This window comes from Microtus pennsylvanicus, chromosome 10 (genome assembly GCF_037038515.1).
Source record: "Microtus pennsylvanicus isolate mMicPen1 chromosome 10, mMicPen1.hap1, whole genome shotgun sequence".
Lineage (NCBI taxonomy): Eukaryota > Metazoa > Chordata > Mammalia > Rodentia > Cricetidae > Microtus > Microtus pennsylvanicus.
The window spans coordinates 5,112,716-5,127,355 of NC_134588.1; the positions used below are offsets into that span (position 1 = coordinate 5,112,716).

Consider the following 14,640-nt stretch of genomic DNA (forward strand, 5'->3'; position numbering starts at 1 on the left):
TTCCTCTTGAAGTAGATTGGTGCTGCCAGGAACAGAGTGTCTCACTGTCATGAAAAACCCTAAGTTTTTTTTTTTTTCTTTTTCGAGACAGGGTTTCTCTGTGGCTTTGGAGCCTGTCCTGGAACTAGCTCTGTAGACCAGGCTGGTCTCGAACTCACAGAGATCCGCCTGCATCTGCCTCCCGAGTGCTGGAATTAAAGGCATGAGCCACCATCGCCCGGCCTAACCCTAAGTTATTAAAACATTTAAAATGCCATATTCTATAATCTTTGAAAAATATGAAGAATGCCTATCTAAAATATATCTATGTACATCTAGAAAATCTTAACTAACATGACTACAAGCTTGACTATTATGATTATCTATTAACAAGCTATATATATTACATTTTAAGTGAACGACACAATCACAATACCTTAATCAATATCAGAAATACATATACATATAATAAAATTGACCTTAAATCTCTATCAATAAAGCAAAATCTATATTAATGCAAATTATTCATATCTATATCATATCCCCCTTTAAATGTTAAAGAACGTTTATAAACCATATTTGGGAACATGGGTGCAGTGTTTTCTCTCCAAACTGCTTCCTTCTGAATGGGGGTGTCGTTAATTAGGTCTTTCATGGTATAACCTGTGTGCTAGTTTCATCTCAGTTGGCAGTTGAGCGAAGCAATTTTCTGAAGATGTTCACAGCAAGCCTTCAGGAGGGTGTGGTCCATCTTACCATATCAGAATAGAAGAAATGAACAAGGTCTCATCCTCTGTGAAAACAAAATAAGAAACTCCTTTCCAAAGCATCATGTCCTTAGATCCAAATTTCAAAGTCAAGGCATTTTCAAAATATCTATGTTGAATTAGTTCAGCAGCATTTATAAACAAATATCTTTTAGCAGCTGTTGCTCCTTCCTCAGCATTCAAATAATTCAAAGAGAGCATAATAGCATACAGTATCAAAATTCTCTGTGTATTTTCCATCTTTGTGCACTTTATTTTAACCTCTATTGTTGATTTTTACTTTTATTTTTTGCTTTTTGAGACAGATTCTCTGTATCTTTGACCTGGAATAACTCTGTAGACCAGGCTGTCCTTGAACTCTCAGAGATCTGCCTGTCTCTGCCTCCCAGGCATTGGGATTAAAGGTGTACACTACTACACCTTGAACTTACAGAGATCTGTTTGTCTTTGCCTTCTAGGCACTGGGATTAAAGGACACTCCCACATCATGCAAGTGTGCATGTGTACTATGTGTGTGCCGTGCATGCCTGCAAATGTGCATATGTACCGTGTGTGTGCCGTGCATGCCTGCAAGTGTGCATGTGTACCATGTGTGTGCCGTGCATGCCTGCAAGTGTGTATGTGTACCGTGTGTGTGTGTGCTGTGCAGTGTCTGCAAGTGTGCATGTGTACCATGTGTGTGTGCTGTGCAGTGTCTGCAAGTGTGTATGTGTACCATGTGTGTGTGTGCTGTGCAGTGTCTGCAAGTGTGCATGTGTACCATGTGTGTGCCGTGCATGCCTGCAAGTGTGTATGTGTACCGTGTGTGTGCCGTGCATGCCTGCAAGTGTGCATGTGTACCGTGTGCGTGCCATTCATGCCTGCAAGTGTGCATGTGTACCATGTGTGTGCTGTGCAGTGCCTGCATGTGTGCATGTGTACCGTGTGTGTGTGCTGTGCAGTGTCTGCAAGTGTGCATGTGTGCTGTGTGTGTGCTGTGTGTGCCTGCAAGTGTGCATGTGTACCGTGTGTGTGTGCTGTGCAGTGCCTGCAAGTGTGCATGTGTACCGTCTGTGTGTGTGCTGTGCAGTGTCTGCAAGTGTGCATGTGTGCTGTGTGTGTGCTGTGTGTGCCTGCAAGTGTGCATGTGTACCGTGTGTGTGTGCTGTGCAGTGCCTGCAAGTGTGCATGTGTACCGTGTGTGTGTGCTGTGCAGTGCGTGCCTGCAAGTGTGCATGTGTACCGTGTGTGTGTGTGCTGTGCAGTGTCTGCAAGTGTGCATGTGTGCTGTGTGTGTGCTGTGTGTTCCTGCAAGTGTGCATGTGTACCGTGTGTGTGCTGTGAGTGCCTGCAAGTATGCATGTGTACCGTGTGTGTGCTGTGCAGTGCGTGCCTGCAAGTGTGCATGTGTACCGTGTGTGTGTGCTGTGCAGTGCCTGCAAGTGTGCATGTGTACCGTGTGTGCTGTGCAGTGCCTGCAAGTGTGCATGTGTACCATGTGTGTGTGCTGTGCAGTGCCCAAATGGTCAGAAGAGGGCGTTGGTTTCCCTGTAACCAGAGTTACGGGAGCTTGTGTTGGTGCTGGAAGCTAAGGGATCTTATCCTCTTTAAGAGCAGCAAATGCTCTCTACCATTGAGCAAGCTTCCTCCCTTGCTCCACCACCTGTGCTTTTAATGACCCCAAATCGTGCTTCCAGTTTTGGCAAGATTCATCTTGTGAGGTAGATTTCAAACTTGGTCTTCTTGACCCCATTATAGTTTATAAATTATTGACACCAAAAAAACCATATAAACATATGTCTTTTTCGTTTGTTGTTTTGAGACGGGTCTCACTGCATAGCTCTGGCTGTCCTAGAACTCACTATGTGAAACAGGCTGGCCTTGGATTCAGATATGCTTGCCTCCCACGTGCTGGGATTACAAGTGCTGGCATGCACCATCATACCCGAGAGGCCTGTGTTTCTCAATATTTGCCATAATAGATACTGAAAGTATAGTTTTTCAAATATTTAGTTGCAGGGCTGTGAAGAGAGATTCAAGGGTAAGTTCTTGCTTTGCATATGCGAAGCCCTGGATTCCATCACCAGCACCACTAGAGGATGATGGGAGAGATTTAATGATGAGATGAAATCCTTTAAAATCAAGTAAATGTGGAATGGAGAGTTGGCTCAGTGGTTAAGAGCACTTGTTCCTGCAAAGGACCTGGGTTGATTCCCTCCATTCACATGGAAGCTCACCACTTCCTAGATCACATGTGATACACAGACATACATGCAGGCAAAACACACACACCAAATAAAACAGAATGTAAAGGAAAAGAGAAAGAATAATAGACTGCAACAGACATTAAATTCATTACATTTTTAAACAGATTTATTTATGCGCAGTGCCTGCTATGGCCAGGAGAGAGCGCCATATCCCCTGGAACTGGAGTTCAGGCAGCTGTGTGCCTCCTTTTCCTTCAGTTTTATTTTGTGTGTGTGTGTCTGTGTGCACACGCATGTGGGTGTGCACATGTGAGTATGGAGGTCAGAGAACAACTTTGGGGAGTCAGTTCTTTTTTTACACAGAGTTCTGGGGTGGAGCTTACATTACCAGACTCAACGTGCAAGAGCTTTTGTCCTCGGAGCTGTCCCTGTTCTTAATTTCTTAAATACAGGGTTCCCGTGGCTCTCTGGCTTCAGACTCAGTCTTCAACTGAGAATGACCTTGAACTGCTGACCCTTCTCCCATTTCTCAAGTGCTGATGTTACAGGCATGCACTGCCATGCCTGGCTCAAAAATAACTGTTTTCAAACAAAAATTCAGTGCCAAGTGTGGTATTGTGTTTTCACGAGCCTGTACAAGGTCTGCATTAATAAATGCCAGCTGGATTCTGGTGTCTGCTTCTGTGGCCAATCTGTTAAAATACATTCTTTTTGAAACGTTTGAAGAAAACCTGACTTTTAACAGATAGGTAGTTGGGAGACAACAAAGTCTTCACTAAGTTTTTCAAATAATTATGGGCATAATTTTCTCTTTTTATATTTAACCCACAACTTGACAAAGAGCAGTTTCTTAAAGGTTGCAGTGAGAAGTCAGACGCTGCACCAATGAACTTTTTGTTCTCCTGGCGTTGACATCAGTCTCTGGTTTGTGCTTTGAATCTCATCATTGTCATTTGGAAGATATGAAATCACTAGGTTATCAAAAGTCACATTCATCGGAGATCTGGAAATATTAGGAACCCAGCAGTCTCACACTGGTTGGTAAAATTTTCCCAAATTTTAATTTTTCCTTAAAAGCTCAGATTTTACCGCCCACATGTGTACCCTATGGTTTTCCTGCAAGCCCCAAATTCACTTTGTTCTCTGCTCCGTTTGTGCCATAAACCTGAGTCCAAATGCAGCCGCTGGTCAACCCATTGTCAAATAGGAGAGTAGTCTTTAGTCAGGAAGTTCATCTCCGAGCCGTGGCAAGAGGGCTTTTCTTCAAGGTGTCAGCCATCCTTACTATTCCCAGTTTAAGCATTTACCACATGCAGAGTGGTGTGTGGTAAATGTATTCCTTGTCCTCTAGGGGATGATCCAAGACCAGCCAATGTCAGATGGTACTGATTGCTGTGTCTGCTGTGTGTCCCCATACACTCCCATGCAGAAGCTTAGCTGGGGATTGTAGCTCAGTTGGCAGAGTGGTAACCTCGCATGCATGAAGCCTTGCTTCATCACCCACATAACCTGAGGGTGATGATACACATCTGCAATCCCAGTATTTGGGAGGTAGAGGCAAGAGGATCAGAGATTCAAGGTCATCCTCAGTTACATTGTGAGCTCACAGGGCAGCCTGAGACTTAATGGATTAAGCCCTTGACTATACCGATGAAAAAGAAGTGACACATATTCCAGGTGGGACAGAGCCGAACAGCCCAAGGTGCCAGTGTGCCATGCAGACAGCATGCAGTTTAACACTTAGGAATCTCTTTCTGGGATTTCCACTTGGCTTTTTCTGACCTTGGGTAACTGTCAGTACAGGAAGCTGGGGGCACAGGGCTTGTATGGAAGAGAGCTGTCTCCAAAGGTTACTGTTTAATAAGATGCTGAACTTTCTTGTTTTATCAAGTGTTTTTAAGTACGATGCCTCTTTCTGGTTCTTAAAGACTTTTTTCTGTTGTGTTTTCTTTGTCTGTGTCTTTGTCCCTGTAGTGGACTGGCAGTGACTGAATTAAAGCCATTAGCCCACACTCACAGAAACCACGGGGTTGTCCTGTGGCAGATTGCCCTTCAGTACAAACGTCAGTGGTGGAGACCAGCTAAATGTCCAAATATTATTTGACAGTTGCATTGTCCCTAGACCCTTTCAGGGTCTGTGGACTTACATGCACTGAGTCTGTGTGTCCATTCTTTAGTTCTGGTTTTCTAAGTCACTATCCTACCCCACATAAGCGAGGGGCAGACTTCATTGCTTCTCCAGCACTGAACTGATTCCTTTAACTTACTCCATACCCCTCATTTTCTCTTGCTTCTTTTTTTAGCAGGGAAATTTTAATAGTTCCATTGGCTCCGATGGGTATATGCTCTCTTCCCTGACCTGTGGAATGGCCCCAGTGACTTCCATCACTGAAGGACTCCAGCAGGTAAGCCCTTCCTTAGCCAGCAACCAGACAGACACCCAGCCAGGTAGACTGACTGACAGCACAGATGAACGGACAATACAAGGATTACCTCTCCAGCTTCCGTGAGCAGAGTGCAATAGTTTTAATGCAAAGTTTTGTTTTCTTTCTCTGCCAACTGTAAGTAAACAGGAAGTAGGGTAGGGGTATATATTGGTTAAAGTGAGGTACTGGGCCCCGCAGGTGGCTGAAGGATTGCCTCTGTTGAGTGGTCACCTGTGTTTTCAGTAACGAGCCCTTGCTCTACTGTGTTTGAAAAGGGGTACTTGGTCTAGGATTGTATAGAGCAGCACTGTCCACAATGAGATGCTAGCTTAGAATCCCTCTTCTAGTGATCTAGCCACTGGTGGCTGAAGGAGATTCTAGGAGAGCATTCGACACACTGTGCCCTGACGGAGTTTATAGTTTCATCCAGGATACATGAAAATTCCAACTCTTAGTATTTAATTTTTAAATTTTAAGTGTGCATAAGTGGTTCACTTACATGTATGTCTGCACCACATGTATGCAGTGCCCATGGAGCTTCCCTGAAACAAGTGGAGTTATAAGCTGCCATCTAGGTGCTGAGAATCAGGGAGAGCAGCACTGCAGTCCGTCTCTCCAGGGCTGAAAGTTCGCTTCTGTTGACAAAGCTCTGTCTTCCCCAGATGGCAAGGTATAAGAGAGTCATAACCTTTACAGAGTTTGCCATGTTGCGGGTGTGACTTCTGCGTGATGTAATGGTGACCGCAGACGTGTGGTTAGAGCTCTAACTGGAGGGATGTGTGGGGCACAGAACTAAGCATCTCTGTCAACAAAGCATTGGATCTGTAGGCGTTTGAGTAAGGTGCATTCATTAGCTCCCTAGTTTTCCCTCAGGCATTTCCATCCCTTCTGTCTATCACACTCTGAACTGCACCAGCTGTCATAGGATTGCCTGACAGTGAACATTGTTAGGTAGAAGATCTGCAGGGACAGGGCCTACGTCGCTCTTGTTTGGCATTGTACCCCAGCATCTAGGACCACAGAAACAGGGTTCAAGGACGCCCTAAATAAATGGGAACGCAAAGTCTGCAGTAGTTCATCTGTCTGCAGGTAGTCTAGTCTCACCCTGTACTTCTGCACCTGTCTGCAGGTAGTCTAGTCTCACCCTGCATTACTGCACCTGTCTGCAGGTAGTCTAGTCTCACCCTGCACTTCTGCACCTGTCTGCAGGTAGTCTAGTCTCACCCTGCATTACTGCACCTGTCTGCAGGTAGTCTAGTCTCACCCTGCACTTCTGCACCTGTCTGCAGATAGTCTAGTCTCACGCTGTGGGTACTGCACCTGTCTGCAGGTAGTCTAGTCTCAGGCTGCACTTCTGCACCTGTCTGCAGGTAGTCTAGTCTCACGCTGTGGGTACTGCACCTGTCTGCAGGTAGTCTAGTCTCACCCTGCACTTCTGCACCTGTCTGCAGGTAGTCTAGTCTCAGGCTGCACTTCTGCACCTGTCTGCAGGTAGTCTAGTCTCACCCTGCACTACTGCAGCTGTCTGCAGGTAGTCTAGTCTCAGGCTGCATCACGTTCACATTCCAACCTTTCATTTGTTTGTTTTTGTTTGTTGAGACTAGCTGTCCTGGCCCTCGCTCAGTAGACTAGGCTGGCCTTGAACTCACAGAGATCCTGAGTGCTGGGATTAAAGGCGTGTGCCACCACCACCAGCCCAACTTTTTTAAAAATCGATTTCTTTTACAAATTCTCCCTGGCAAATAACTAGACATTCCAGTTTGACAAGCCCTTCAGATTCCTGCACCTCATCTCCGGCCTCATCTGTCTCCAGTGTGCTCACGCTGATGGCTGCTCATGCCCTCGTGCCCAGCCAGAGACTGGGCTGTGACCCACGACTCCTCTGCTTCTGCCTTTCCCGTCAGGGTCCCTGTCATCACCTCAGCACTGTCCTACCTTCTGCAGCTCTGATGGTCCCAGAGCTGAGACCAAGATCACTGCCTCTGACCTGAGTCAGGTTTGGAGTGAGCTGGAATGTGTACATGGGAGCCTGTGGGCATGGAAAGGGATGCTGTAGTCCATCTGATGAAGTGTGGACTCCCCTGTCCTGGCTAGCCTGGAACTGCTATGTAGTCTAAACAGGCATTAGGCTCACACTGACCCCCAGCCCATCCGTCTATGCTCCCTAGACTAGGATTATGGGTGTAAGGCACCACACTCCAAGAGTGTGTATATTTAAATAAAATTATTTCAAAATCAGATATCGGAAAATAGAAATTCCAGATTTGAGACGTTTCTTGGGACATTAAGAGGTCTACAGCAGCAGACTACTTTCCCTGTGGGAAAAGATGGCAGTCACGCCCAGAGCACAGAGCACAGCCCTGCCCTAACCCCTGCCACCTCAGCACCTTGCCCAGGCCACTGGAATACATACCAGTGATGTCACAGTTTCTCCGCTGTGCTTGCACAATGCGGCCCTGCTGTTGGGCTGCTCACCTGCGTTCCCGGATGAAGCCTGCCAGCGAGCTGACCGAGTTCTCCCTTTCCTAAGTCTCTTGTTCTCTCTGTTCGCACCCTCAAGTTTCCGTTGGCTCAGATCTTGAGGTTCCCTTTGACTAGAGAACTAACTGCAGGCCTGTGTTGGAGCCTGGATCTACTCTTGTTTCAGCCTTATGGGTTGCGTTGTAGATTTTTTTTTTTTGAGGTCTCTTCCCTGGCCTTTAGTTTGGTGTCTTTATTTTAAATAACAGACCTTGGTTCCTGGCCTCCAGAGCCCATGTCCCCACGTCCTCACGTTAGTGGGGCACCCTTGTTTCAGGCTCACAGTTCACACTCTGCTTCTATGAGGCATGTATCTACCACCCAGGGTCACATGGGATCATTTCACTGTCCTGAAATTCTCCTGAGAGATACCTATTTTATCCTCCTGAGCCCTGGCTGCTGGTCATGGTTTTACTTGGGTTTCCCTTTACCAGCTTCCTTGGTTTTTCAACAGTCGGCCTTGCCTGCACTCACTCAGAGACTCAGATACCAAGGCTTTGGGAGACAATTGCTCCTCGCAGCTTCTCTTTGTGCCTGGCTCTGAGGCAGTCGCTCCTCTCAGCAAAGCCTGCACTGTGTCCCGCTGTTTGGTTCAGCTGCTGCTGCTTTTCTTACTTGGTGCATCCTGTTGTTGTGATTAGCATGGAGGAGGTGCTAGTTCTCCCGCATGTTCCTCCTCCCCACGCTCATTCCATTAGATTAGCTGTGCTCATTATGGTTAGGTTTGTATCTGAGAAAAAATTTTGTCTTGGTATTTTTTGTCTTTTTCTGTTATTCCCTCCTATACACTAGGATTCTTGAAATGATGACCTGGAGCTTCTGGTCCTCTTGCCTCTTCTGCAAGTGTTCTGATTGCAGGTGGATACCACCAGGCCCATTTTATGTGGTGCGGGGGATGGGAGCCAGAGCTTCATACATGCAGGAACACACTTCACTGGCTGGACCACATCCCCAGTCTGCGGATTCATTGCTGGCCTTGAGATATTTACAAATTCACCAGGTCACATGACACTCCTTACTGTGATGACCCTCACTTTCTGTATCTCATTCTTCTCGGAAAAGGATACCTGTGAGACAATGGTTATAGTCCTTGCGTATCTGAAAATGTGTGTCTTTCTGCAATGGAGTTGTGTTAGCAAGAGGTCATGGATAATTGCAGTCTTGCCCCTGAGACAGTGATTGCTATCTTACTTGACTGTGTTTCCCTCACAAGCCGGGTGTGTGCCCACCCCACCTGTGGTCACAGCAACTTAGAAGGCTGAAGCCAGAGGATCACTGGAGACCAGGAGCTGGGACCAGTCTACCCAACATGGCAAGACTTTGTCTCCAAACATGCCAGTTCAGAGAGTAGAGGACTCCGTATTTCTCCCACTAGCGTCCTCAGCACCCAGCCAAAGGGCTTAGTACTTACAACCTAAGTCCTAGCCAAAGCGGTTTGATGTGGGGTGTCTGCCGAAGAGCTGGAGAGCGCCGTGCCTAGGACTGACAACCCTGTCTTCTGAGAGAACCTGTTTCATTCTCTTCATGGTTTCAGTTTGTTAATTCAGACAAATATTGCTGTTTATCTAGCAGGTTCGATACCATCTGGTACACAAAGTGTTCTGTTCTTGAAAATCACTGGCATTTACGAAGTTTTCATTATACTTGTTCTTGGAGCAGATTGGATGTGTCCTAGAAACTGTTTGGTAGAGACATAACTACTTTAAAATGGGCTATTGTGCTGTCCTGTTGGGTGAGCTGAAAGGTCTCCTTTATCTTGCAGGTGGTCACCATGGGCCTTTTCCGAACCATTGCTTTATTTTACCTTGGAAGTTTTGATAACATAGTTCGCCGCTGCATGGTGCAGAAGGCAGAATCCGAAACTGTAGACAAAACTGCCTAATTCTTGCCCCTCGGACAAGAGACTGTATCCAGTGATTTGACAGCTTGCTGCTAATGGAACTCGATCTTTGGCCTCCGGACTCTTGTGTCTTGTTTTTGAATGTGTGAGACTAGACCCAGTGCTCTTCAGACATCTGACTACAGGCAAAGGGACAGAGTTCGTCTCTACACTATTACTGTTAACACTATGCAAATATGGACCAGGGCACCACTTGGTTTCTGGGCTTTGAGGCCAAGTGGTGGTCGCGTGGGCAGTAGTGTCAGGAGAACAGGGTAAAGGACAGAACCCCAGAACGGGAAATCCGGTTTTTCATTGATCCTCCCCTCATGCCCATAGAGATTAAGAAATGTACTTGGTGGCACACAAGGACTTTTGAGGGTTTCTTTTGATTTTTGGTTTTATTTTTTCATGAAAAATGGTGTCTGGGTTTTTATTAGTTTTTTTTTGTTTGGTTTTTGGTTTTTGATTTTTTTCAGTGTATGTTATTCAAGGTGTGTCTTCCTCAAAGCTGTGAGCCTGACCGTCAGCTCCTCTGTGCCTGTTGGGAACTCCTGCTCGTGAAGCTGGCTTCTCTCTCTCTCTTTGATCCCTACGATATGGGGGATGAGAGAGCGGTGCAGAGGAAGGCAAGAGGCTGAGCCCTTCGCATAGGCAGATGGGGCTTTCTTGTCTTCCGAAGACTAATACGTAGAACATTTTCATTTTTATTCATGGAGAAACACAGCCTTCTTACATGTTTTCTGAATAGAAATAAAATCTCCTAGAAGCTTGAAAGTTTACAGTTTCTTCAGTAGCCGTGTTGACGTGGAGTTCACAGTTCCATACAGCGAGTCTCCAAAGCATGATCTTCTTACCCTGTCGGCAGACATGTAGCTTTTAGGGAAGGCAGCTGGTTGCAGATTTGCAGTCTAGCTACTCGTAAAAGCTGACTGATTTTGAAGACCCTCTTAGAAGTAAGATGTGCAGCTGCTCTGTCTTGCACTGACTCGACAGTGTCCCCAGTGTGTAAGGAGACCTTTGCTCCTCAGTGCAGCCTGTGTCCCTGCTCACTCTGTTCACGGTGCAGCTCCAGGACTGTTGTCTTTGCCTTCATGTCTTGTCCTGTTCTCCTGTGTATGAAGTTGAGCATTCCAGTTCATTCCACTGGGAAAATACCTCTACTTTCAAAGAAAAAAAAACTTTTTAAGTGTTAAAAAAAGGCAAACACAACAAAAATCTATTGAAAACCTAGAAATTATTGCCATGGCAAACATTTGGTTTTTGCTTTTCTCTCTTTTCCTTCTCCCTCTCTCTTTTCTTAAACTGGCTTTTGTTTTTGGCCTGGTCTCCTGCCGCAGCCCCCGAGTGCCGGCAGTACAGCCCTGCACCACTATAGCCAATGGGCCACACATTTTATTTTCTCTTTGAATTTTTCAAGCTCTTTACTTTATGGTGGCTTATGTTTTAATTAATAAGATATCTAGTGGCTCCATCTTTATCGAGACCTAGAAGAATGTATTTTAAATGCCATTACAGAGATGACTTTGTTCTGTGTGTAGCCGTAGGTGGACCGTGTCAGAACGGTTCCAAGGCTCCTCCAAGGCTGATCTAGCCAAAGTTTGCGACTTATGTCCTGTTGGACAGCTGGTGGAGTGGACGGTGGCGACAGGTTCCTCATTCACAGGAACTGCATCCCTGTCTGCACAGCTTCCAATTTTATTTTCTTATAAATGTTCCCAGACGGTTGGCACCTCCTACTAGTATCTGTTAAAATGTAGTCCAAGGTGGAGTCTGAGAAAGGACAATTAACTTTTTCATTATACCATTTCCAGACAGTCTTTGGGTAGAGGCTGGCTCTGTGGATAATGCCTGAAATACAGGGAAGAGCCTTGTTTCATGGGAGGAGATGCCACCCTACCCCAGCTTAAACTCAGGTCTGCAGCCCATGATGCCACGGCATGAGCCTTATTGTCCACTGTTAGAGGCCCCAACACCCTCACTCAGAAAGCCTCAGAAAAATCTTCTAAAGTTGATACCGTAATTCATTTGTCATCAAGACTTGAACCTGTTTTGAGAGTATTGTAGTTGTTAATTTTACCAGACTCCACGCAAATGTCCTGTGCATCAGTATGTGTCCCCGGTACCTTTGAGAAGTCCGGCCGGCATGAACTCTGACACACAGGCGTCCCACAAGACTGATTTTATCCCAGGTGTGGAAACACTAATGGCTTGGTGGGGGACAGCTCGGTTGTTAGGGAGATTATCAACTTTCTCTTCTTCCTGACAGTTGACCGCAGGGCATTCTTTACCACTGAGTTCCTAAGCCCAGCTGTAAGTTCTGCTGTAGTGTTTCCTCTGAGTGACCGGGAGCTTGTGGGCTTTCAGTTTTGAATGCCTGCTCTGCTAGCTTGGGTTGTATTATTAGAATATATACTATCTTTATTTGAAAATTAACATCACTCTCCTATGTAAACTCCAACATAAATTTAGGGACCATTCATAATTGAGAATGAATAGGAAATATTCTTCATTTAACTTGTTTTTTAAAAAGGGTGCCAGACTAGGAAGTGACTCAGTGGGAGAACCCTTGCCTGCCCGTGTGAAGGCCTGGGACTCACTTCAGGTCACTCCAGAAACATCTTTTTCTTAAGGTTATTCTCTCCTATGGCTTTACGATTTAACAATTTACACAGTTGATTATTTAGAATGTTGTGCTCTCTTTTAATTAATACTTACATATAATTTAGTGGTATATATTTATCTGGACCTGTTAAATCATATATTGATTCCTGAAAGCAGGATTTGTAGTTGGCTTTTGACAGTTAGCAGGTGAGAACATTTCTGTCACAGCTGCTTTAACGCAGACAGCTGTACGCATTTGCCTCAGTGAATTAGATCACCATATTTAAGTTTTTATATTGTGTTCTGATTGAAACATGTCTTACTGCAGGCAGAGTTAATATTTACTCTTTTTGCTTGAGGATGCATTGTGTCTTTCTCGTTTTCCTTAGTCCTTGGGACCCCAGCTTTCAAAGCCCCCGCTGACCACCACCCTCAGGTTCTGGACTGGGCCTCGCTGCTCTGAATGTGGTCATTATATTTTATACTTGTTTGTGGTGAGAACTCGACATTTTTACACTGACAAAGAACACATGGCTGTTTTGATATTTAGAAAGGGCTGTATTTAGGAGCTTTTGTGGCATTACTGTAACAGTTTTCATACCTTGTATTTCTGAACTACACACACAAAATAAATGGGAACAAGCTTTACTGCTCTGAGAATTTATTTTTCTAGAAATTTGACTCGTTCAAGATACTACTATTCAAAATATAAGTCTTTTATAGTGATGTTTCTCCTGGGCTTCCTAAGCTTTTCATAAGGCCTGATTTTTACTACTTTTAGGAAATACTGTAACAATATACACTTCGGAGTCCAGAGTTTCAATTATGCTCAGTCTATGGGAGTAAAATCTTAAGAAACAAAGAATTTAAAACTTTTTGAGCAGTTACATTTCATATGCAAATAGAGTTCCTGGCCTTTGTGCCTGCATATTCTGTGACCTGTCTGGGCTTGGCGTTAGCAAGCTGTGAGTAACTCGCAGATGTAGGTAGAAACATTTACCCACACTGAGTGGACATCTTTGGACACCTTTGGAATTGTATGTTACCCTTTGCTTCTTTTTCTCACTCTTGGAGGGAAAAAAAAGTGCAACAGTCGCACATATATATATATATACATATGTGTATATATACATACACACATACACATACATACATATATGTGTATATATATACACACACATACACACACAACCTATATATAATGTTTCTTGTAAGACTATCATAGATACATTTCTTATGTTGACAATATCTCATTTCCTGTTTGCTGAGGGTTCTTTCATTTTATTAATCGTTCTCTATTAAATTTTATTATATACATTTTCTGCATCTATATGTTGATTATATGATTATCTTGTTTATACTTTTACTTTTATTTGCTGTACACAATGATGGGTTTTATTTTTGAACTTATACAGTATATTTACATTTATTTATCTACATTTAATACTTACATATTTATGTTTTTTTCATGTGTTGTGTCCTGGTATTTTCTTCTTTTTATTTCTTTTTTAAAAATTGTTTTTATTGAGCTATATATTTTTCTCTGCTCCCCACTTCATCTCCCCTTCCCTTCTACCTTCTCCCATGGACCCCAAGCTTCCAATTTACTCAGGAAATCTTGTATTTCTCTACTTCCCATGTAGATTAGATCCATGTATGTCTCTCTTAGTGTCCTCATTGTTGTCTAGGTTTTCTGGGATTGTGAATTGTAGGCTGGTTTTTGTTTGCTTTATGTCTAAAAGCCACGTATGAATGAGTATATATGATATTTGTCTTTCTGGGTCTGGGTTACCTCACTCAGTATGGTGTTTTCTAGATCCATCCATTTGCCTGCAAATTTCAAGATGTCATTTTTTTTCTGCTGTGTAGTACTACATTGTGTAAATGTACCACATTTTCCTTATCCATTCTTTGGTCCAGGGGCATTTAGGTTGTTTTCAGGCTCTGCCTATAACAAACAACACTGCTGTGAACATAGTTGAGGACATGTCCTTATGGCATGATTGAGCATCCTTTGGATATATACCCAAAAGTGGTATTGCCGGATCTTGAGGTAGGTTGTTTCTTAATTTTTCTGAGAAATTGCCATACTGATATCCAAAGTAACTATATCAACTTGCAATCCCACCAGTAGTGCAGGAGTGTTCCCTTTACCCCACAACTTCTCCAACATAAGTTATCGGTGTTTTTGATCTTGGCCATCCTTACAGGTGTAAGATGCAATCTCAGAGTTGTTTTGATTTGCATTTCTTTGGTGGCTAGGAATGTTGAGCATTTCC

General features: G+C 44.2%; 1 protein-coding gene across 2 annotated transcripts in view; it reads left to right on the forward strand.

The window, feature by feature from the left end:
• The window catches only part of Kdsr (3-ketodihydrosphingosine reductase), a 54,239-nt gene extending 41,230 nt beyond the window's left edge, over positions 1 to 13,009 (forward strand). The window contains exons 9-10 of one of the 2 annotated variants that reach the window (XM_075987625.1): positions 5,239 to 5,337; positions 9,641 to 13,009. In XM_075987625.1, coding sequence (XP_075843740.1) covers positions 5,239 to 5,337; positions 9,641 to 9,760 — 219 coding nt within the window. In that variant the 3' untranslated portion in view covers positions 9,761 to 13,009. Of the gene's footprint in view, positions 1 to 5,235; positions 5,338 to 9,640 lie in introns of both variants that reach the window. The other variant, XM_075987624.1, reaches the window with a different exon arrangement.
• The last annotated feature ends 1,631 nt before the right edge of the window (positions 13,010 to 14,640 follow it).